General features: G+C 43.2%; 1 protein-coding gene across 5 annotated transcripts in view; it reads left to right on the top strand.

The window, feature by feature from the left end:
• arnt2 (aryl-hydrocarbon receptor nuclear translocator 2) overlaps positions 1-24649 on the top strand; it is a 503920-nt gene that overhangs the window by 22512 nt on the left and 456759 nt on the right. For all 5 annotated transcript variants that reach the window (XM_068017713.1, XM_068017714.1, XM_068017715.1 and 2 more), the window contains exon 2: positions 19429-19476. In XM_068017713.1, coding sequence (XP_067873814.1) covers positions 19429-19476 — 48 coding nt within the window. The remainder of the gene's footprint in view (positions 1-19428; positions 19477-24649) is intronic.

Genomic DNA, 24649 nt, shown 5'->3' on the forward strand with positions numbered 1-24649 from the left:
ACTATTTGCTTCAACCACTCTGTGTAGTAGCGAATTCCACATTCTCACCACTCTTTTGGGTAAAGACATTTCTTCTGAATTCCCTTTGGATTTCTCGGTGACAATCTTATATTGATGGCCTCTAGTTATGCTCTTTCCCGCTATGGGAAATATTATCTGTATCCATGCATCAAAACCTTTCATAATTTTAAAGATGATTGATGAAGGAAGGGCAGTGGATGTTATCTATATGGACTTCAGTAAAGCCTTTGACAAGGTCCCTCATGGCAGACTGATACAAAAGGTGAAGTCACATGGGATCAGAGGGGAGCTGGCAAGATGGATACAGAACTGGCTCGGTCATAGAAGACAGAGGGTAGCAGTGGAAGGGTGCTTTTCTGAATGGAGGGATGTGACTAGTGGTGTTCCGCAGGGATCAGTGCTGGGACCTTTGCTGTTTGTAGTATATATAAATGATTTGGAGGAAAATGTAGCTGGTCTGATTAGTAAGTTTGCGGACGACACAAAGGTTGGTGGAGTTGCGGACTGTGATGAGGATTGTCAGAGGATACAGCAGGATATAGATCGGTTGGAGACTTGGGCAGAGAAATGGCAGATGGAGTTTAATCCGGACAAATGTGAGGTAATGCATTTTGGAAGGTCTAATGCAGGTGGAAAGTATACAGTAAATGGCAGAACCCTTAGGAGTATTGACAGGCAGAGAGATCTGGGCGTACAGGTCCACAGGTTACTGAAAGTGGCAACGCAGGTGGATAAGGTAGTCAAGAAGGCATACGGCATGCTTGCCTTCATCGGTCGGGGCATTGAGTATAAAAATTGACAAGTCCTGCTGCAGCTGTACAGAACTTTAGTTAGGCCACACTTAGAATATTGCGTGCAATTCTGCTCGCCACACTACCAGAAGGAAGTGGAGGCTTTGGAGAGGGTACAGAAGAGGTTTACCAGGATGTCGCCTGGTCTGGAGGGCATTAGCTATGAGGAGAGGTTGGATAAACTCGGATTGTTTTCACTGGAACGATGGAGGTAGCGGGGCGACATGATAGAGGTTTACAAAGTTATAAGTGGCATGGACAGAGTGGATAGTCAGAAGCTTTTTCCCAGGGTGGAAGAGTCAGTTACTAGGGGACATAGGTTTAAGGTGAGAGGGGCAAAGTTTAGAGGGGATGTGCGAGGCAAGTTCTTTACACACAGGGTGGTGAGTGCCTGGAACTTGTTGCCGGGGGAGGTGGTGGAAGCAGGTACCATAGAGACGTTTAAGAGGCATCTTGACAAATACATGAATAGGATGGGAATAGAGGGATATGGACCCTGGAAGAGCAGAAGGTTTTAGTTTAGGCAGGCATCAAGATTGGCGCAGGCTTGGAGGGCCGAATGGCCTGTTCCTGTGCTGTACTGTTCTTTGTCCTTTGTTATCTCTATTTGGTCACTTCTCAGCCCTTTTTATTTTCGACAAAAAGAGAACCAGCCTGTCAATCCTTTCCTGATATGTATACCCAAATAAATCTTCTCTGCACCCGCACTAGTGCCTCTATACCCTTTTTATAATAAGGGGACCAGAACTGCACGCTGCACTCTAAATGTCATCATAGAGTCACTTACGGCACAGAAGGAGACTATTTGGCCCATTGAGTCTATGCTGGCTCTCCACGGATGAATGCAGTCAGTCCCACTCCCTGGCTTGTTACCCGTAGCCCTGCCAGGTGGTCATCCAACTTCCTCTTGAAGTCATTGATCGTCTCCACTTCCACCACCCTTGTGGGCAGCGGGTTCCAGGTCATTACCACCCGCTGTGTAAAAAAGTGCTTCCTCATATTCCCCCTGCATCTTTTGCCCAACACCTTCAACCTGTGTTCCCTAGTCCTTGTACTATTAGTTAATGGGAACAGTTTTTCCTGGTCTAACTTATCTAAGCCTGTCATGATCTTGTACATTTCTGTTAAATCTCCCCTCAATCTCCTTTGTTTGAAGGAGAACAAATCCAGCTTTTCCAGTCTAACATTGTAACTAAATTCCTCCATCCCTGGAACCATTCTGGTAAATCTCTGCACTCCTCAAAGACACTCACATCCTTCCTGAAGTGTGGTGACCAGAACTGGATTCATTATTCCAGGTGGGGCCTAGCCAGAGCTTTATAAAGGTTCATCATGACATCCCTGCTTTTGTACTCAATGGCCGGAATTTTATGCCCCCCCCACGCCCAAAGAAGGGGAAGGGGGGCGAAAAATGGAGCGGGAGGCTTGGGGGGCCCTTCCTGACCCCCTCCCATCTCCTGCCTCCGCCGCCACTTTACGCAGGTCAGCGGCGGCTAAAAACAGCCTGCCCGCCCAGGCTAATCAAGGCCCTTAAGTGGCCACTTAATGCCCACTTAAGGGCCTCTGCCCGCCCCCCCCTCCATGGGGAGTTTTCCCGTGGCTGATTGGGCGGCCAGGCCTGGGAAAAGCTGCCTGTTAAAAGCGGGCAGCTCTCTGATGGCCTTGGGGTGGGGGGGGGGGGTGGGGGTAGAGGACCTCATGATTGAGCAGCCTGTGTCGGATGGAGAGCTGTCCCAGCACGCTCCCCGTCCCCCCAATTGACCACCCTTGCCTCATCAGGCCTGACTGATCACCCTGGCGAGGCAACAAAAACTTACCTGTGTTACGGGTTCCCTGATATTTTCCTCTTGAAGCTGGGCTGCAGTCCCAGCAGTTGCCACCGCTCCCAGTGATTGGCCCACTGATTGGCTGGCTGGCAGCTCTATTAGGCGGGACTTCCTGCGTCAAGCGGGTGGAAGTTACCTCTCAGAACAATTAAAGGCTGGAGACCCGCAAAATATGGGTCAGATCCCCAGGCCAGGCAGAAGCGGGTTCACCACCAACTCTTTAGTTGGTGGCCGGCTCCCATTCGCCAAGGGTACCAGTGCCTCTATTTATGAAACCCAAGACCCCATATGCTTTACTCTTTCAATATGTCCTGCCACCTGCAAAGATCTATGCACATGCACTCCCAGGTACTTCTGTTCCTGCACACTCTTTAGAACTGTGACATTAAGTATATATTGCCTTTCCCTATTCCTTCTTCCAAAATGCATCACCTCACACTTGTCAGTATTAAATTCTATCTGCCATCTCTCTGCCCATTCTGCTGGTCAATCTGTGTCCTGTTGCAGGCAGCTCATATCATCCTTACTATCGGCCCCACCTCCAAGTTTGGTGTCATGAGCAAATTTTGAGATTCTGCTCTGTATTCCAAGATCCAAGTCATTTATATAGAGCAAAACAAAAACAGTGGTCACAACACTGACCCTTGGGGAACCCCACTGTCTACTATCCTTCTATCTGAAAAGCGACCGTTTATTACGACTTGCTTTTATTTGTCCTTATGCCCATTTTTTATCCAATTGGACACTTACCCTCCTGTTCCAATGAGCCTCAGTTTTGTTAACCAGCCTTTTATGTGGTACTTTATCAAATGCTTTCTTAAAATCCATATAAACAACATCCACCGCATTCCCTTCATCAACCTTCTCTGTTACTTCATCAAAAAATTCAGTTTGATTAGTCAAGCATGATCTGCCTTTTACAAATCCGTGCTGGCTGTCCTTAATTAACTTGAAGTTCTCCAAGTGTCTGTTGATATTTTCCCTAATTATAGTTTCTAAAACCTTACCCACCACTGATGTTAAACTAACTGGCCTGTAATTGCAAGGACTGCCTTTACACCCTTTCTTGAATAAGGCTATCACATTTACCACTCTCCTCTGGCACCTCCCCCATATCCAGGGAAGATTGGAAGATTATGGCAAGCCCTTCCACTATCTCCGTCCCCACTTCCTTTAGCAACCTGGGATGCAATCCATCCGGACCAGATGGCTTACCTACCCTCAGCATAGCCAGCCTTTTTAGTACCTCCTTCTTTCCATTTTTATCCTGTCCATTGCCTCTATTGTCTCTGCTTCTACTGATATTTTGTCAGCCTCCATTTCTTTAGTGGACACTGATAAAAAAGTACTCTATATTTGCTTTGCCCTACACCTGTAAGCATATATTACCCTCAACACTCCTCCTCTTATTGCTGGTCTAACCAAGGTTTGATACAGATTTAGCAATAACCTCCCGACTTTTCAATTCTACCCCTCTAGAAATAACGTCTAGTGTTTGGTTTGCTTTTTTTATGGTCTTGCTCACCTGTGACGCAGCTTTTAGTGATTTGGTGTATTTGTACTCCGAGATCCCTTTGTTTCTCTACGCCACCTAGACTTGCATTTTCCAAGAAATAAGTGACCTCCCTATTCTTCCTACCAAAACGTACTACCTCACATTTATCTGTGTTAAACTTCATTTGCCAATTATTTGCCCATTCTGTAAGTTTATTCACGTCCTGCTGTAATTTGTTGCACTCTGCCTCAGTATTGACTGTGCCCCCGCATTTGGTGTCATCCGCAAATTTAGAAATTGTGGATTTGATTCCAAAGTCCAAATCATAAACGAAAATTGTGAACAGCAGTTGGCCCAGCATTGATCCTTGTGGAACATCACCTCCCACCGTCTGCCACTCTAATTACCCTTCACTCCCACTCTGCTTTTTGACTTGAAGCGAGCTCATAAAAACATAGAAAATAGGAGCAGGAGTAGGCCATTCAGCCATTCAAGCCTCCTCCGCCATTCATTATGATCATGGCTGATCATCCAACTCAGTAACGTGTTCCTGCTTTCCCCCCATATCCTTTGATCCCTTTCGCCCCAAGAGCTATATCTAACTCCTTGAAAACATACAATGTTTTTGCCTCAACTGCTTTCTGTGGTAGTGAATTCCATAGGCTCACTACTCTGGGTGAAGGAATTTCTCCTCATCTCAGTCCTGAAAGGTTTACCCCGTTTCCTTTGACTATGACCCCTGGACTCCCTGACCATTGAGAACATCCTTCCTGCATTAACCCTGTCATGTCCTATTAAAATTTAATAGGTTTCTATGAAATCCCCCCTCACTCTTCTGAACTCCAGCAAATATAATCCTAACCGACTCAGTCTCTCCTCATACATCAGTCCCACCATTCCAGGAATCAGTCTGGTAAGCCTTCGCTGTACTCCCTCTATAGCAAGAGCATCCTTCCTCAGATAAGGAGACCAAAATAGCATGGAATATTCCAGGTGTGGCCTCACCAAGGCCTTGTATAATTGCAGTAAGACATCCCTGCTCCTGTACTCGAATCTTCTCGCTATGAAGGCTAAAATGCTATTTGCCTTTTTTACCGCCTGTTACACCTGCATGCTTGCCTTCAGCGACTGGTGTACGAGAACACCCAGGTCTCGTCGCATATTCCCCTCTCTCAATTTATAGCCGTTCAGATAATCTGTCTTCCTGTTTTTGCTACCAAAGTGGATAACCTCACATTTATCCACATTATACTGCATCTGCCATGCATTTGCTCACTCACTTAACTTGTCCAAATCACCCTGAAGCCTCTCTGCATCCTCCTCACAACTCACCCTCCCACCCAGTTTTGTGTCATCTGCAAATTTGGAGATATTACATTTAGTTCCTTCATCTGAATCATTAATATATATTGTGAATAGCTGGGATCTAGCACCGATCCCTGCAGTACCCTACTAGTCACTGCCTGCCATTCGGAAAAAGACCCTTTATTCCTACTCTTTGTTTCCTGTCTGCCAACCAATTTTCTATCCATCGCAATACACTACCCCCCAATCCCATGCGCTTTAATTTTACACGCTAATCTCTTATGTGGGACTTTGTCGAAAGCCTTCTGAAAGTCCAAATAAACCACATCCACTGGCTCCCCCTCATCAACTCTACCAGTTACATCCTTGAAGAATTCTAGTAGATTTGTCAAGCATGATTTCCCTTTCATAAATCCATGCTGACTCTACCTGATTCTACCACTGTTCTCCAAGTGCTCTGCTATAAAATCTTTTATAATAGACTCTAGAATTTTCCCCACTACTGATGTCATGCTGACTGGTCTATAATTCCCTGCTTTCTCTCTACCTCCCTTTTTAAATAGTGGGGTTTCATTAGCTACCCTCCAATCTGTAGGAACTTTTCCAGAGTCTGTAGAATCTTGGAAGATGACCACCAATGCATTCACTATTTCTAGGGCCACTTCCTTAAGTACTCTGGAATGTACATCATCAGGCCCTGGGGATTTATCAGCCCTCAATCCCATCAATTTCCCCAACACAATTTCTCTACTAATACTGATTTCCTTCAGGTCCTCCCTCTCACCAAACCCTGTGTTCCCCAACATTTCTGGTATGATATTTGTGTCCTCCTTTGTGAAGACAAAAGCAAAGTATGCATTTAGTTGGTCAGCCATTTCTTTGTTCCTCATAATAAATTCCCTTGTTTCTGACTGTAAAGGACCTACATTTGACTTCACCAATCTTTTTCTCTTCACATACCTATAGAAACTTTTACAGTCAGTTTTTATGTTCCCTGCAAGCTTACTCCCGTACTCTATTTTCCCCCCTCTTAATCCCTTGGTCCTCCTTTGCTGAATTCTAAACTGCTCCCAATCCTCAGGTCTGTTGTTTTTTCTGGCGAATTTGTATGCCTCTTCCTTGGATCTAATGCTATCTCTAATTTCCCTTGTAAGCCATGGTTTGGTTACCTTTCCTGTTTTACTTTTGTGTCAGACAGGAATAAACAATTGTTGCAGTTCATCCATATACTCGCAATGCATTTTTAAAATTAAATTTATTTTCGAATTTTGGGTCTACATAAATAGTCTAATTGTTATGTAAAGAGAGAGGGAATCTGTTAATTGCACATTCATTGTGTTTAAATTGTATGCACATGGTGGGCATTAACTGGAGATTCACCTGTAAATCAGAATAGACCGGATCTGTGGTTGTTGAGTTCGGAGGTGCATGTTTTGTTATGTGCATCTTAATAATTAAATGCTTATAAAAGTGTTAAGATTGGCTCCAGTTCTATCCTTCACTGGGCTTTCTGGAATAGAACCTTTCCACCCCACCCCCACCCCTGGCCATTGCTCCTCACCCTCAACCTGTTTCCCTCCTACCCTTCCTATCGGTTTCCCCTGAAGAGGCTTTGTTTATTAGAAAATTTAAATTGTGCTTTTCAAAAGTCAAATTAAAATGAGGGAAGACACTGCTTGCTTCTCTCTTTTTGTGTGTCTCTCAGACACTGAGGCGAGCTCCCCAGTCCTCTTCCTAATTATGGCATGGAATCTTTTCCACCTACCTGAGAGTGCAGGTGGTGCCTCAGTTTATAACATCTCACATAACTCGCTGAGTACTGTACTGGAGTGTCAGTCTTTATTATGTGCTCAAGTCTCTAGATTGGGACTTGAACCCACATCTTAGAGGCTAGAGTGGCAACAATGAGTGTCCAGTTGGATTTGCCAGGCTATGCCAGGATTGGGTAAGCTGTACTTATGAGGAGAGACTGCTATATTGGGATTATTCCCACAGCAGCATTGGAGGCTGCGAGGAGATTTAATAGCAGTTTTAAAAATTGTGAAATATTTTGATAGAATGAATAAGGAAAGATTAATTCCTTTAGTTGGATGGCCAGTGATGAGAAGTCATCAATAGGTGATCTGTTAAAATTATCAGAGAAGTTCAGAAAAATTTCTTCACAGAAAGGGTTATTGGAATGATTTGTATGAATTATAACTATAGAAGTTTACAGCACAGAAGGAGGCTATTGAGCCTGCTATGCCCATTGTCGAATGCTTTGTTACAGGGAATGGTTTAGCATGAGGTCACTGATGCTTTTAAAGCAAAGAAAGGTACAAGCCCATGTAGAGAGTGTGGGGCACTGGGATTAGTTGGCTTGTTCTGGCAAAGAGACAATGGGCATAGTAGGCTCAATAGCCTCCTTTTGTGCTGTAAACTTCTAACGTTATAATTCATACAAATCATTTATGGTTTTCATGGAAAACAGTCAGAATTCCAGAATGTAATTTCCAAAATGGCAGTTAAAATCCCATTTAATAAAAACAGAATTTGACTTACTTTGTATAAATCAGTGGTTATGATGCATAATTCCATTATTAGAAGATAAGAGTTTTCTCCTTAGATCTGTTGCAGAAGTGCATCCCCTGAGGCATTGCTAATGGGTAAGCTGGAGCATTGTTGCAATATTTAACTGCTATGGTTGAGCTCTGTTCAATTTAGCTGCTCCTGTTGAGGTTACTGCTGAATTACTTCTTGTGGGCATATGGTAAAAAAAAAACAAATCCAGATAAAGGTGACTATAAATGTCTGAGGGTGATTTCAGTTGTTTGTAGATTTCTGGTTTCTAGATTAAAAGGTTACAACTTTATTTTTGTTAAGTCTTTTGCATCTATAACAAATGTCACTTGCAGTGTGAGAGGTGGGTTGGTGTGTTATAGATTTCTGTACCCCCACCTGTATGTGTCGTTTCCTACCCCAGTAACCTCATCTGAAGCATCATTCAAGCCAATGCATTGGCTAAGTGGAAAATTAACTGTTACCTTGCACCCTCTGGTGGCTGGGGAAGTACTGACATCGACTGACTTTATAGCCATCCGTGGATCTTGTCAGCGAGAGGCCCAGGGGGTAGCTAAGTAAATCAGTTTTTCTAAAAAAAAAAATTCTCTTTTCCAAATAATTATTTTGAACCTTAATTCACATATTAGTTTTTAGTTTATTGATTATATAGTAAAGTTTCTTTTTTGTACTTTCGAATCTATTAAATTATAGCCAGCAGGTGATAAGATTAATCCTCTTTCAGTGCGGAACAAATCTGTAACCTATTAATCTTGTTATTTTGCAGTAATTCTGATGTTAGGAATGATAGGACTGCTAAAGTCAGCTGTTGTCTCTGTCCATTGATCTTTGTATTGAATTCAATTTATCAAAATCTTGGCAGCCAGTGCTCGCTTATGTCGCTGCTGCTAAACTAATGTCACCTTTATTATTGTTTCATATTTGCTAATGGTGCACTATCTCAAAATTGAATATCATTAAATGAAAATTTTTTTGAGATTTTTACTTAAGCATATCTGCAATTTCAAATACAGCGTGAACAATTAGTTTCCACATTTGATTTGATTAGGATCAGAAACTGGATTTTTTTTTGTATTTTTAGACAAAAACAAAAATGTTGGAAACGTACAACAGATAAGTCAGTATCTGCAAAGAGAAAAAAACAGATTGAATTCTTGGGTGTATACCTTCTGTTCTAGCCCTTTTACCAGGAACGTGGAATAAAAATCAGATTCCTGATCTTTGCCAAGGATGAGGGAAATCCACTTTTTGCAAGTAAATCTACTTTGATATCAGTCTAAATATTGTCCACTTTTAATAGGGATCCTCCAGCATAAGTATTTGTAGTGAAGAGAACACAAATTATCTGTGGCAGGACTGTTCATTTTTATACTGAATTGCTAGAATGATTTTCTCCAGAGACCATTCTTCATGGCTCTCTCCAACAACCTCGCCTCCCCCCCGCCCCCCCCACCACTACCCTCCCTGCTGCTGGAGAGGTGCTTGGTCCCTCTCTCTGTGCTTACCCTACATTTCTTAGGTTGTGTAGAATATGCCAGCCCTGGGCTTGGCTATGTAAGCGTTAACGTTGGAAGCATTTCATTTGGGTGAAAAATGGAATTCAAACTGATTCAAAAGATACTTAAAAAGGAAAATAACATCCTGGAGATCTAAAATAAAATCAAAAATCTGGAAACACAGCAAATCAGTCAGCATCTGTAAAGTTGAAAAAATAGCTTGAGATTATGGCTATAGTTATATCTTTCTCTTTGTAGATGCTGAATGATCTGTGTATTTTTAGACTGCTCTATTTCAGATGATAATCTGGTTCCCTTTTGGCAGCCTGTTGGGTGCCAGTATATTGGAAGGGTTTTCATTTTTCCATGTGTGTCTATCAAGAGGGATCTTGATGAGAAATGGTCCACTTTCCATTCCCAAACACCTGGTGTCAGCATCAAACATTCTCAAGTCAGATAGATGCACAGTGCAGCTCCTCTATCTGCTCTGTCCCAACAAGATGCTTCAGCCTTCATCTCAGAGCACCCCAATCTCCACAACTGCACAGTGTGGGCATTTTTTTATTTCCGTCAGCAACCATCCTCGGGGCTGTCTGAGTGACATTACTAATTAGTGTCAAATTGGGGCCTGTTTGGTGTTGTAAGATCCTGCCAGCTAGGAACTGGCTTCAGTCTGGCTGAGCTTGTTTCATTTATGACCCTTATAACCAAAGAACAAGAGAGAATTTCATTCCATCAGTCCGAGCTGGATTTGAACCCAGGTCCTATAGTTGATAGGGTTTTGCATAACCCTTTTGAGGACATCTGCAACCTCAATGATGGCAGAGCCCAGCACATAGATGCAAAATACAAGGCTGAAGCATTTGCAAGCATCTTCAGCCAGAAGTGCTGATTGGATGTGCCAACTTGACCTTCTAAGGCCCTCAGCACCACAGATGCCAGTCTTCAGCCAATTCAGTTTACTCTATATGATATCAGGAAATGGCTGAGCGCATTGGGTACAGCAAAGGCTATGGGCCCTGACAATATCCTGGCTTTAACACTGAAGACTTGTGCTCCAGAACGAGCCATGCCTCTAGCCAAGCTGTTCCAGTACAGCTACAACGTTGACATCTACCCGACAAAGTATGTCCTGTCCACAAAAAGCAGGACAAATCCAATCCGGCTAATTATCGCCCCATTAGCTTACTCTCGGTCATTAGCAAAGTGATGGAAGGTGTTATCGACAGTGCTATTGAATGGCACTTACCAAAAACCTGCTCACTAATGTTTAGTTTGAGTTCTGCTAGGACCTCATTACTCCTTGGTCTAAACATGGACAAAATAGTTGAATTCCAGAGTTCAGGTGAGAGTGACTTCCCTTGGCATTAAGGCAACATTTGACTCGAGTGTGGCATTAAGGAGCCCTAGTAGTTGAAGTCACTGGGGATTGGGGGAAAACTCTCCACTGACTGGAGTCATACCTAGCACAAAAGAAGATGGTTGTGGTTGTTGGAGACCAATCATCTCAGCCCCAGGATGTCACTGTGTGAGTTCCTCAGAGCAGTGTCCTAGGCCAAACCATCTTCAGCTGCTTCATCAATGATCTTCCCTCTATCATAAGTTCAGAAGTGGGAATGTATGCTGATGATTGCACAGTGTTCAATTCCATTCGTAATTCCTCAGATAATGAAGCGGCCCATGCCCACATGCCGCAAAACATGGACAATATTCAGGCTTGGACTGATAAGTGGCAAGTAACATTTGTGCCACACAAGTACCTGGCAATGCCCATCTCCAACAGGAGAGTCCACCACCTTTCATTGACAATCAACAGCATTACCATTGCTGAATCCCCACCATCAACATCCTTTGGGGGTGTGGGGGGGAATCACTATTGACCAGAAACTTAACTGGACCAGCCATATAAATACTGTGACCACATGAACAGGTCAGAGGCTAAGTATTGTATGGTGAGTGCCTCAACCTCTTGACTCCCCAAAGGTTTCCCTCCATCAGGAGAGTGATGGAATACTCCCCACTTGTCTGGATGAGTGCAGCTCTAACAAAATTCAAGAAGCTCAACACCATCCAGGACAAAGCAACCCACTTTCCCCATCCACCCCTTTAAACATTCACTCCCTCCACCACTGATGCAAAGTGGTAGCAGTGTGTACCATCTGCAAGATGCACTGCATCAACTTGCCAAGGCTTTTTTGACAGTACCTCCCAAACGTTCTCCTCTGCCACCTAAAAGGACAAGGGCAGCAGGTGCATGGGAACACCACCACCTCCAATTTCCCTTGCAAGTTCTGTACTATCCTGATATGGAACTATATCGCCTTTCCTTCATTGTCAGTGGGTCAAAATCTTAGAACCCCCTCCTTAACAGCACTGTGAGTGTACCTTCAACACACTGCAGTGGTTCAAGTAGGTGACTGAACACCCACTTTCTCAGGGGCATTTAGGGAAGGGCAATAAATGCTGGCCTTGCCAGCAACGCCCACATTCCATGAATTAATGAATAAAAACAAAATTTGTTCTCAGGTTAGATTTCTTCTAATACAGTTCTAGTGGTTCTATGTTACCTACAAGAGAAAGTGAATGTGGGTGGGTGGAAGTGGGGAATTGTTGAAATGTCATATACATATACTAGTTTCATTTTAGCAGCTTTCAGTTCTAGAACATTTATCATATATACCCATTTGTGCTCACTGCCTCACTTCCCTCATTGAAATGCATACTAGTTTTCTCAACAAAGTCAGAATCATTGAGGCCACTTACTGTATGCACATCTGATCGCCTGATGTGAGCTCAAACATGCTGAATGCGATAAGTTCAGAGCTGTACTGGTTCTGCTTTTGCAATTGGGGGTATTCTACAATACTTTTGTTAATGAATGTGTGCTTAACTGTTTAGATCAGAAATATTGAGTACTTTTTCTAAACTGTACTTTTCACTGTTGTCATTATAATCTTTGGTAAGTTTATATTCTAATCGGTAATATTCTGTTTTTGATTAAACTGATCAAAGCTTGTAATCAGTGTGATATACTGTAGTGTATATTAAGGAGACAAGGAAACAGCGTTCGCCAGAGCTGGCGGGCAGCCATAAAGACGGGGCTAAAGTGTGGCGAGTCGAAGAGACTTAGTAGTTGGCAGGAAAAAAGACAGAGGCGCAAGGGGAGAGCCAACTGTGTAACAGCCCCGACAAACAAATTTCTCTGCAGCACCTGTGGAAGAGCCTGTCACTCTAGAATTGGCCTTTATAGCCACTCCAGGCGCTGCTTCACAAACCACTGACCACCTCCAGGCGCTTATCCATTGTCTCTCGAGATAAGGAGGCCAAAGAAGAAATATTAAGGAGATACATGTAATGGCCACTGTTTTTAATTTGTAGCTGGCACTGAATTTTTATCTGAATTTGTCTTTGCTTACAACATTCTCAACAAACACTGAAAATTGACTTCTGTATTGCTGAATCCAATTAGAATTTAGTATATGATAGTTAATACGTTAATAGAGGCATGGCAAAAATTTATAAGATGTGGTAAGGGATTGATCATTTGTTATGCTAGGTCCAACAGAAGTGCAAAATTGAGATTAAAGATGTAACTATCAGGACTTTCATTCATCTAACTGCTAGTTAAGACATTAAGACCTTACAGCACAAAGAAATCTGTATATGTAAAGCACTTTAATATTTATCTGTATTTCATCATCTTATAATCATCTGATATTTTCATGTATGAAAACTGGAATTTGAAGAAGTGGTGGAATAATGACTTAAAAACAACCTTGATGCACCTAATGTTGGGGGGCTGCATAACCCTAATCTTGCGATAACTTCACGCAAGATAATAATTTACAACTATTTTTAAAAATCAGTAACTTTGGAAGTTTCAGTGTGCTTTGGGTGGTTCTGTTTTACTGTATTCAACCCAATCTCCTCTGTAATCCATTACACCATTTTGATCATATTTCAATGAAAAATAGCAATGGCACCTCAATTTAATACTGGAATTAAACTTCTAGATTGGATAAAGAAGTTGGGTTTTTAAAGTCCAAGAAAAATTAAGTGAAATGCTTGTGAAAATATGTTAAGGCTATCTCTCCCTCTCATGCTGTCTGAGTGTAGTGCTACAAATTGGTCTGTGCCAACTGTGTGATATTGGTCTCATGTTTAATGGGAGTCAGATTTATGAATCTCATTCTCAACAAACACTGAAAATTTAAGTTGAACTAGCTACCCCTTCAAAAGTTCCAACCAAACATTTAACTAAGTTAAAGTAACTGCAAACATTTAAAGATTTTAGTTTTTCTTACAAACGTTTTAGATCTGATTTAAAAAATTTGTCACAAGCATTTGAATGTTTACTGGAACCTTTATTCACTATGAAAGAACATACACAGGATTTAGGAATGTCTCACTCATTACTTTCCTTTTTCCCAGTTTACATTCAAATTATAGATGATTTCACAAGACAATGATTTTAAATAATTGAGTTGTACGTAAATTGTATGTTTTAGATAACGTCATCCAGCCTAGGTTAAAAAGGAGAATGTTGCTATAAAGAAATCACTTTCAATGTTTGTGTTCATGATGCTGGAAGTTTCAGAACTGTGGGTGCAGTTATAACGTGTGCGTAAAATGTTTTATTAAAATGCTCAATGTATTTTCATTGCCCTGTAAATGATTTAAAAGTTCTAGTGAATCATCTAGATATTGGGTTAATTGGCTCATGCTTGTCTAAGCATGACCTTTTTCTTTAAACTGCTGAAAATGTAACTTTTCAGACTATAATTGCAAAGTGTAAGCCGATGTGCATAGCCATAATCTCTTGTGGGATTTTTATTGCTCAATCAGAAGCAACAGTGCATGTTTTTCTAATGTACGCTACCCTAAAAACCAACGGACAGCCAGAAACCTTCTAGAAAAAAAAACTTTTTCTTACAATATATATGGAATATCACAGTTGGTAAACTATTGAATTCAAATTCATAACTACAACACTGCCTCAATATATAGAGTAGCATTGCTGCCCTATCAGTCTACTCTCAACATTAGTCTACTCTCAACCATTAGTAAAGTGATGAAAGATATCATTGACAGTGCTATCAAGCAGCACTTACTCAGCAATAACCTGCTCATCAGTGCTCAGGTTGAGTACTGCCAGGGCCACTTAGCTCCAGACCTCATTATAGCCTGGTCCAAACATGCACAAAAAAGCTGAATTGCAGAGGTGAGGTGAGAGTGACTGCCCGTGACATCAAGGCAGCATTTGACCGAGTGTGGCATCAGGAGCCTGAGAAAAAATTGAAATCAAGGAGAAAACTCTCCACTAGTTGGAGTCATACCTAGCCCAAACGGAGATGGTTGTGGTTGTTGGAGGCTAATCATCTCAGCCCTATGACATCAGTTCTTTAGGGTACTGTGATAGACACAACCATCTTCAGCTGCTCCATCCATCATAAGGTCAGAAGTGGGGATATTTGCACAATGTTCAGTACTATTTTCAACTGCTCGGATACTGAAGCTGTCTGTGCCTGCATACAGCTAGACCTGGACAGCATTTAGGGGAGGCAGTGGCGTAGTGGTATTATCACTGGACTAGTAACCTAGAGACCCAGGGTATTGATCTGGAGACATGGGTTCGAATCCCACCACAGCAGAAGGTGGAATTTGAATTTAATTAATAAATCTGGAATTAAAAGCTAGTCTAATGATGGCCATGAAACCATTGTCGATTGTTGTAAAAATCTGGTTCACTAATGTCCTTTAGGGAAGGAAATCTGCTGTCCTTACCTGGTCTGGCCGACATGTGACTCCAGACCCACAGCAATGTGGTTAACTCTTACATGCCCTCTGAAATGGCATCGCAAGCCACTCTGTTGTACCTAACCGCTACGAAGTCAATGAAAAGGAATGAAACCAGACATACCACCCGGCATTGACCAAGGCACCGGAAAGGACAACGGCAAACCCAGCCCTGTCGACCCTGCGAAGTCCTCCTTACTAACATCTGGGGGCATGTGCCAAAGTTGAGAGAGCTGTCCCACAGGCTAGTCAAGCAACAGCCTGACATAGTCATACTCACGGAATCAAACCTGATAGACAATGTCCCAGACACTGCAATCACTATCCCTGGGTATGTCCTGTCCCACCGGCAGGACAGACCCAGCAGAAGTGGCGGGCCATTAGTCTACAGTAGGGCGGGAGTTGCCCTGGGAGTCCTCAACATCGACTCCGGACCCCGTGAAGTCTCAAACATGGGCAAGGAAACCTCCTACTGATTACCACCTATCGCCCTTCCTCAGCTGATGAGTCAGTACTCCTCCATGTTGAACACGATTTGAAGGAAGCACTGAGGGTGGCAAGGGCACAAAATGTACTCTGGGTGGGGGACTTCAATGTCCATCACCAAGAGTGGCTCGGTAGCACCACTACTGACTGAGCTGGCCGAGTACTAAAGAACATAGCTGCTAGACTGGGTCTGCGGCAGGTGGTGGGGGAACCTACATGAGGGAAAAACATACTTGACCTTGTCCTCACCAATCTGCCTACCGCAGATGCTGCTGTCCATGACTGTATTGGTAGGAGTGACCACCACACAGTCCTTGTGGAGACGAAGTCCCGCCTTCACATTGAGGATACCGTCCATCGTGTTGTGTGGCACTATCACCGTGCTAAATGGGATAGATTTCGGACAGATCTAGCAATGCAAAACTGGGCATCCATGAGGCTCTGTGGGCCATCAGCAGCAGCAGCAGAATTGTACTCAACCACAATCTGTAATCTCATGGCCCAGCATATTCGCCACTCTACCATTACCATCAAGCCAGGAGACCAACCCTGGTTCAATGAAGAGTGCAGGAGGGCATGCCAGGAGCAGCACCAGGCATACCTGAAAATGAGCTGAAAATGGTGAAGCTCAACCCAGGACTACTTGCATGCCAAACTGCATAAGCAGCATGCAATAGACGGAGCTAAGCGATCCCATAACCAACAGATCAGATCTGAGCTCTGCAGTCCTGCCACATCCAGTTGTGAATGGTGGTGGACAATTAAACAACTAACTGGAGGAGGTGGTTCAGCCAGAAATGCCGAGTTGATGATCTATCTCGGCCCCCTCCTGACGTCCTCAGCATTACAGATGCCAGACTTCAGCCAATTTGATTTACTCCGCGTGATATCAAGAAACGACTGAAGGCACTGGATACTGCAAAGGCTATGGGTCCTGACAATATTCCGGCAATAGTACTGAAGAACTGTGCTCCAGAACTAGTTGCACCCCTAGCCTAGCTGTTCCAATATAGCTACAACACTGGCATCGACCCGGCAATGTGGAAAATTGCCCAGGTATGTCCTGTACACAAAAAGCAGGACAAGTCCAATCCGGTCTATTACCGCCCCATCAGTCCACTCTCAATCATCAGTAAAGTGATGGAAAGTGTCATCAACAGTGCCATCAAGTGGCACTTGCTTAGCAATAACCTGCTCATGATGCTAAGTTTGGGTTCCGCCAGGGCCACTCAGCTCCTGACCTCATTACAGCCTTGGTTCAAACATGGACAGAAGAGCTGAACTCAAGAGGTGAGGTGAGAGTGACTGCTGTTGACATCAAGGCAGCATTTGACCGAGTATGGCATCAAGGAGCTCTAGCAAAACTGGAGTCAATGGGAATCAGGGGGAAAACTCTCTGCTGGTTGGAGTCATACCGAGCACAAAAGAAGATGGCTGTGGTTGTTGGAGGTCAATCATCTGAGCTCCAGGACATCACTGCAGGAGTTCCTCAGGGTAGTGTCCTAGGCACAACCATCTTCAGCTTCATCAATGATGTTCCTTCAATCGTAAGGTCAGAAGTGGGGATGTTCGCTGATGATTGCACAGTGTTCCGCACCATTTGCAACTCCTCAAATACTGAAGCAGTCCGTGTAGAAATGCAGCAAGACCTGGACAATATCCAGGCTTGGGCTGATAAGTGGCAAGTAACATTTGCGCCACACAAGTGCCAGGCATTGACCATCTCCAACAAGAAAGAATCTAACCATCTCCCCATGACATTCAATGGCATTACCATCGATGAATCCCCTACTATCAACATCCTAGGGATTACCATTGACCAGAAACTGAACTGGAGTAGTCATGTAAATACCGTGGCTACAAGAGCAGGTCAGAGGCTAGGAATCCTGTGGCGAGTAACTCACCTCCTGACTCCCCAAAGCCTGTCCACCATCTACAAGGCACAAGTTAGGAGTGTGATGGAATACTCTCCACTTGTCTGAATGGGTGCAGCTCCAGCACTCAAGAAGCTCGATACCATCCAGAACAAAGCAGCCCGCTTGATTGGCACACCATCCACAAACATTCACTCCCTCCACCACCGACGCACAGTGGCAGCAGTGTGTACCATCTACAAGATGCACTGCAGCAACGCACCAAGGCTCCTTTGACAACACCTTCCAAACCCGCGACCTCGACCATCTCAAAGGACAAGAGCAGCAGATGCATGGGAACATCACCACCTGCAAGTTCCCGTCCATGTCACACACCATCCTGACTTGTAACTATATCACCATTCCTTCACTGTCGCTGGGTCAAAATCCTGGAACTCGCTTCCTAACGGCACTGTGCATGTACCTACCTCACATGGACTGCAGCGGTTCAAGAAGGCAGCTCACCACTACCTTCTCGAGGGCAATTAGGGATGGGCAATAAATGCTGGCATAGCCAGTGACACCCACATCCCTTGAATAAATTTAAAAAAAAATTTAGGCTTGGGCTGCTAAGTGTCACATAACAAATGTACCACTCAAGTGCCTGTCAATGCCCATCTCCAACAAGATAGAATCCCACCATTTCCCCTTGACAGTCTACGGTAGTATCATTGCTGAGTCCCCAACCAGCAACATTCTCAGGGTACCCATTGACCAGAAACTTAACTGGAGCAGCCATCTAAATACTGTGGATATGAAAGCAGGATAGTAGCTGTAAAATCTGTGGTGAGTAACTCACCTCCTGACTCCCCATAGCCTGCTTGCAATCTCCAAGGCATAAGTCAAGAGTGTGATGGAATACTCTCCACTTGCCTGGATGAGTGCAGCTCTAACAATACTCAAGAATCTCAACACCATCCACAGCAAAGTAGCTTGCCTGAGTGGCACCCCATCCACCACCTTAAACACTCACTCCCTCCGCCACCAGTACACAGTGCAGCAGTGTTTACTACCTATAACATGCACTGCACCAATTCGCCAAGGCTCCTTCGACAGCATCTTCCAAACCAGTGGCCCTTACCACTTGGAAGAACAAGGACAGCAGGTGCGTGGGAACGCCACCACTTGCAAATTCCCTTCCAAGTCTCACACCATCCTGAGTTGGAAACTATATTCCCATTCCTTCATTATCGCTGGGTCAAAATCCTGGAACTCCATCCGTAACAACACTGGATGTACCTATGCCACATGGATTGCAACGATTGAAGAAGACGGCTCATCACCACCTTCTCGAGGGCAGTTAGGAATGGGCAATAAATGCTGGGCTTGCCAGCAATTCTCATATTCCATGAACACATTTAAAAAAAATTGATATTGTTACAAATGAGGGTACTATCATGGATGTGCAAGAGTTAGTCAACTACTGAATGACTTCAAAATAGCTCTCCTGTAATAAATATTGCATTTGTTTCTAGTTTTATAGTTTACTGATATATTTCATGGTTTTTAACCAATTCAAAATATATGTCATGCTAGCTGATGTATAAGTTTCAAATCGAGAGACCATTTACCCCCACATGACTGAAATTGTGTCGTGAGAAATGGCAGAAGATTGATGGTATGAAAGGATAATTTTATTCACCTAGTCAATATCTGGTGATTAGATAGGTTATGAGTCTTTGCTCTGTTTTTATTACTTTAATAGATCGAAAGTTTTGATTGCAATATATTTTTCCTTAGACTGGAATTTGACGATGAAGATGGAGAAGGGCCTAGCAAATTTTCAAGGTAAGTGAGTAAGTGACTTGGGATTGGGGCTGGGAGTGTTAAAGCATTTGCTATGGAATGCCTAAGCTGCATTGCCCTGTACATTGTGGGCAACTTTGCTGGTATTTGATCTGGAATGGCAAACTCTGTTTTGGTATAAAATGGCCTATTTTACCATGGTCACAAAATAGTTTGGATAAAATAGAGATGTAGTGACAGTTAATAAACAATGATATGCCATCCCTTAGCAGGTGAAAATACCACATTTGTATATGTTTTTATAAAATAACATTTCAAAATTGATAAAATCGAAAGAAAATGCAGCGTAGGAAATGAGTCAGAACAAATATAGTAAGCTCTGAAATGAGGCATCACTTTATGCATCGTGCTTACTCCAGGTCAAAAGAAATATGAACACTGTAAAGTTGGGGGTGGAGGCTGACAGTGGCACCTAAGCTGCCAGATTTACACTCATTTCCATATATCCCTGATTTCCTACTTTTTTGTGGTGATGATCTTGGTCTACCTTATCTACACTACACATGCTAACTGAGTGTTTTACAGAGTGGTGTGTGATGAGTGAACGGAGCAAAAGGGAGAAAGGGAAAAGAAGGATTAGCACAGTCATAGAAAAAGATCTCAGAGTTTTGAAGGCAGTGAGGGAAGCCTTGGCAGTCAGAGGCAAGCTGGCCTTGTAATTGGCTCTAGCTGTTACTAGCCTAATCAGATAGGTTTTTAATTATGACTTCGTATTGAGATAAGAAACCTGGGCAACATGGACAAAGGAGCACTCATGCTGTCCAAGGTCCCAGGCACATTGACTGAAATACTGTCTCCTCTGTACAGAACTTCATTCATTCTGAAGAGATACTATCTGATTCATGTTGCCCGTGTAGGCTTCCCAGTCTTAAACTAACAAAGGGTTACTTGGAGCTTGTAATACCTCATTTAACACAATGACACAGATGGCCACGCTTGTTGACCATAGCAGATTACAAATGAACTAAATATTTAAACTTATGCATTGGCTAATTAATCAATAATGTAACTTAATCAATAAGTTAATGAATCAGGGTTTCAGAATTAATTGTGACTGATTGCTTTGATTTAATACATTGCAGGGTGATAGGGTGATGAAGGTAAAGATCTTGGTTGGCTTTCTCGAGGATGGAGAGCCATTGGAAAAAAACATCGTTTGAAATGATGAACAACAGCAATTTGCAATATTATAGCACCTTTAACATAGTAAAACGACCTAAGACCTCTCAGGAGCATTACCAAGCAAAATTTGATATGAGCCACGTAAGGAAAAGTTAGGCCAGGTGGTCAAAGATAGAGGTTTTAAGGAGTGTCTTAAAAGTAGGAGAGAGAAGTGAAGATGTGGAGAGGATTAGGGAGGCAATTCCAGAGCTTGGGACATAGGCAGCTGAAAGCACGGCTACTAATGGTGGAGTGATGAAAATCGGGGATGTGCAAGAGTTCAGAATTGCAGGGGCAGTGGAGGGTTGTAGGTCTGGAGGATATGTCAGAGATAGGGTGAGGCCACGGGAGGATTGGAAAACAAGGATGAGAATTTTAAAATGCTGGGAGCCAATGTAGGTCAGGTAGCACAGTGGTGATGGGTGAACGGGACTTGATATGAATTAGAGTATGGAGAGTGGGCAGAGGGTTTTGGATGGGGTACAGGCAGAGAGTTTTGGATGAACTGAAGTTTACAGAGAGTGCAATGTGGAAGCTGGGCCAGGAAAGCATTGGAATAGTCAAGCTTAGAAATGACAAAGACATGGATGAGGGTTTCATCAGAGACAGAGATGGGCAATGTTAGAGAGGTAGAAGTAAGCAGTCTTGGTGATTTGAGAGGATTTAGGGGCGGAAGCCAAGCTCGGGGTCAAATAGGACAGCAAGGTTCCAGTCAGTCTGGACAGTGGCTATAGAGAGAGCTTGAGTCGGTGGATAGGGAATGAACTTGGTGCTGGGGACTGAAGGCATAGCTTCTGTCTTCCCAATAAATAGTGGACAAATCAGAGGTGGTGGAGGGGTTAAGAGAGGTGTTAGTGATGTAGAGCTGGGTGCTGTCAGGGTGCATGTAGAACCTGAGGTGTTTTTCAGATGATATCGCTGAAAGGCAACAGGTCGATGTGAAATAGGAGGGGGCCAAGACAGATCCTTGGAAACTCCAGAGGTAACGGTGCAGGAGCAGATTCAGGTTTTGGTTCCTTTCTTATCTATCTAGTCATAGCCAGAGAATCACTTGCAATGGCTTGTCTTCCTGCTCCTACACCGCCACCTCTTGTGTCCCTGAAGGATGTATCCTATTTCTCATCTATATGCTTTCCCTCGCCAACATTATCTGAAAGCACAACATCAGTTTCCACATGTGTGCTGATAGCACCAAGATGTACCTCACCACCCCGTCTCGCGATTTTTCCACTGTCATTAAATTATCAGACTGCTTATTCGACATCCAGTACTAGATGAGCAGAAATTTCCTCCAATTAAGTATTGGGAAGACTAAAGCATTGTCTGTTGGCTTCAATCCCCACTGTAAACTCCATCCCTTTCGCTGGCACTTGTCTGAGGCTGAACCAGACTGTTCGCAACCTTGGTGTTTGACCTCCAGATGGGCTTCCGACAACATATATCCACGTCATCACCAAGACTGTCTGTTTCCACGTTCATTAAGTTGCCTGGCTCCACCACTGCCTCAGTTCATCCATGCATTTGTTACCTCGACTTGCCTATTCCAATGCACTCAGTAAACTTGAGGTCATCCAAAACGTTGCTGCCCGTGTCCTTAATTGCACTAAATCCCGTTCACCCATCACTCCTGTGCTTGCTGACCTACATAGGCTCCCGGTTAAGGAATGCCCCGATTTTAAAATTCTCATCCTTGTTTTCAAATCCCTTCTTGGCCTCACTCATCCTTATTTCTACCATCTCCTCCAGCCCCACAAACCCCCAAGATATCTGCGCTCATCTAATTCTGGCCTCTTGGGCGTCCCCAATTTTAACTGTTCCACCATTGGTGGCCATGCTTTCAGCTGCCAAAGCCTGATGCTCTGGAATTCCCTCCCTAAACCTCTCTCTCTCTGTACCTTTCTTTCCTCCTTTAGGACGTTGCTTAAAACTTAGCTCTTTGACCAAGCTATTGGTGATCTGCCCTAAATCTCCTTACTTGGCTCAGTGTCAAAATTTGCTTTATTGCGCTCCTGTGAAGTGCCTTAGGATGTTTTATTATTTAAAGGCACTATATATAATACAAGCTGTTGTTGATGTTGCTGTTGATGAGATGGATAACGAAAGAAAAACATAAGAAATAGGATCTCCTCCAGCCTTATAGCCGTCTGAGATCCCTGCACTCTGCCAATTCTTGCTTCTTGAGCATTCACGATTATAATCGTTCCACCATTGGTGGCTGTGCCTTCAGCTGCCAGAGCCCTAAACTTTGGAATTCCCTTCCTAAATCTCTGTGCCTCTCTACTTCTCTTTCCTCCTTTAAGTTGCTCCTTAAAATCTGCCTCTTTGATCAAATTTTAGGCATCTGCCTGAATATCTTATGTGGCTTCATAGGATCATAGGAAATAGGAGCAGGAGTAGGCCATTCAGCCTGTCGAGCTTGCTCTGCCATTCAACAAAACATGGCTGATCATCTACATCTACACTATTTTTCCCCAGTATCCCCATATCCCTTGATGTCATTAGAATCCAGAAATTTGTCGATTTCGGCCTTGAACATGCTCAATGTGAGCTTCTGCAGCCCTTTGGGATGGAGAATTCCAAGATTCGCCACCCTCTGAGTCAAGAAATTCCTCCTTATCTCAGTCTTAAATGGCCTGTGCCTTATTCTGAGACCATACTCCTGGTTCTAGACTCACCAGCCAGAGGAAACATCCTATCCATATTTACCCTGTCACGTCCTGTAAGAATTCTGTAAGTTTCAATGAGATCACCTCATTTTTTGAAACCCGAGAGAATACAGGCCCAGTTTCTGCAGTCTCTCCTCATAAGACAATCCTGCCATCCCAGGGATTAGTCTGGTGAACCTCTGTTGCACTCCCTCTATGACAGTATATCCTTCCTTAGATAAGGAGACCAAAACTGTACACACAACTCCAGGTGTGGTCTCACCAAGGCTGCACACAATTGCAGCAAGACATCTTTACTCCTGTACTCAAATCCCCTTGCATTGAAGGCCAACATACCATTTGCCTTCCTAATTGCTTGCTGCACCTGCATTCTAGCTTTTAGTGACTCATGAACAAGGACACCCGGGTCCCTTTGGACATCAACATTTTCCAACCTCTCACCATTTAATACTCTGCCTTTCTGTTTGTTCTACCAAAGTGGATAACTTCACACTTATTTACATTGCATTCCATCTACTATGTTCTTGCCCATTCACTTAGCTTATCCAAATCCCCTTGAAGCCACCTTGCATCCTCCTCACAACTTACATTCCCACCTAGTTTTGTGTCATCAGCAAATTTGGAAATATATTTTGGTGTCAAATTTTGTTTTGATAACACTTGTAAAATGCTTTGAGACATTTATTAGGTTAAAGCTGCCATATAAATACAAGTTGTTATTGTAGATGCAAAAGCTTACCTCATTCTTCAGATGATGATGTTGAGAGGTTGCATATGAAGAACAGAGGGCAAAAATGGAACCCTGAGTTGGCCTTTTGGGCATTGGAGGAGATGCCATTAGAAGCTTAATGTGCTTCAATAAAATTAACAACATGTAAATCCTAGGATCTATTCACAAAGTTCTCCTCAAACCGCATTCCCTTTGCCTTGACATTTTGCTGTTTTCTGGATTCTTTTTAATATACATATAGTGCAACCCACATAAATATAATTGGGTAATCCACTGAAGTGAATGAAATCGAAGCATAGAAAATCTTCTTATTTCTCCCTATATTTGTATTGCAAGCAAATTTGGTCATTGTACAGATGGTTTTGTATTCATATCATTGATGTAGTTTCGAAACAACAGGGGTTGAAACACTGAAAGTTTTGGGGATTCCCTTTAATGCATAATCTTGGTCTATGTTACACCTGGTCTGAGTATGCTGTTTCCTAATTTCTAATTAGATTCTTAATCAGTCCAGTGTTCAACTCTCCATTCCTGAATTTTTAGTTCAGTTTCATTTATTATTTGAGAAAGCTTTCCGAAAATCTAAAATCAAAACATC

This window comes from Heterodontus francisci, chromosome 38 (assembly GCF_036365525.1).
Source record: "Heterodontus francisci isolate sHetFra1 chromosome 38, sHetFra1.hap1, whole genome shotgun sequence".
Classification (NCBI taxonomy): Eukaryota; Metazoa; Chordata; class Chondrichthyes; order Heterodontiformes; family Heterodontidae; genus Heterodontus; species Heterodontus francisci.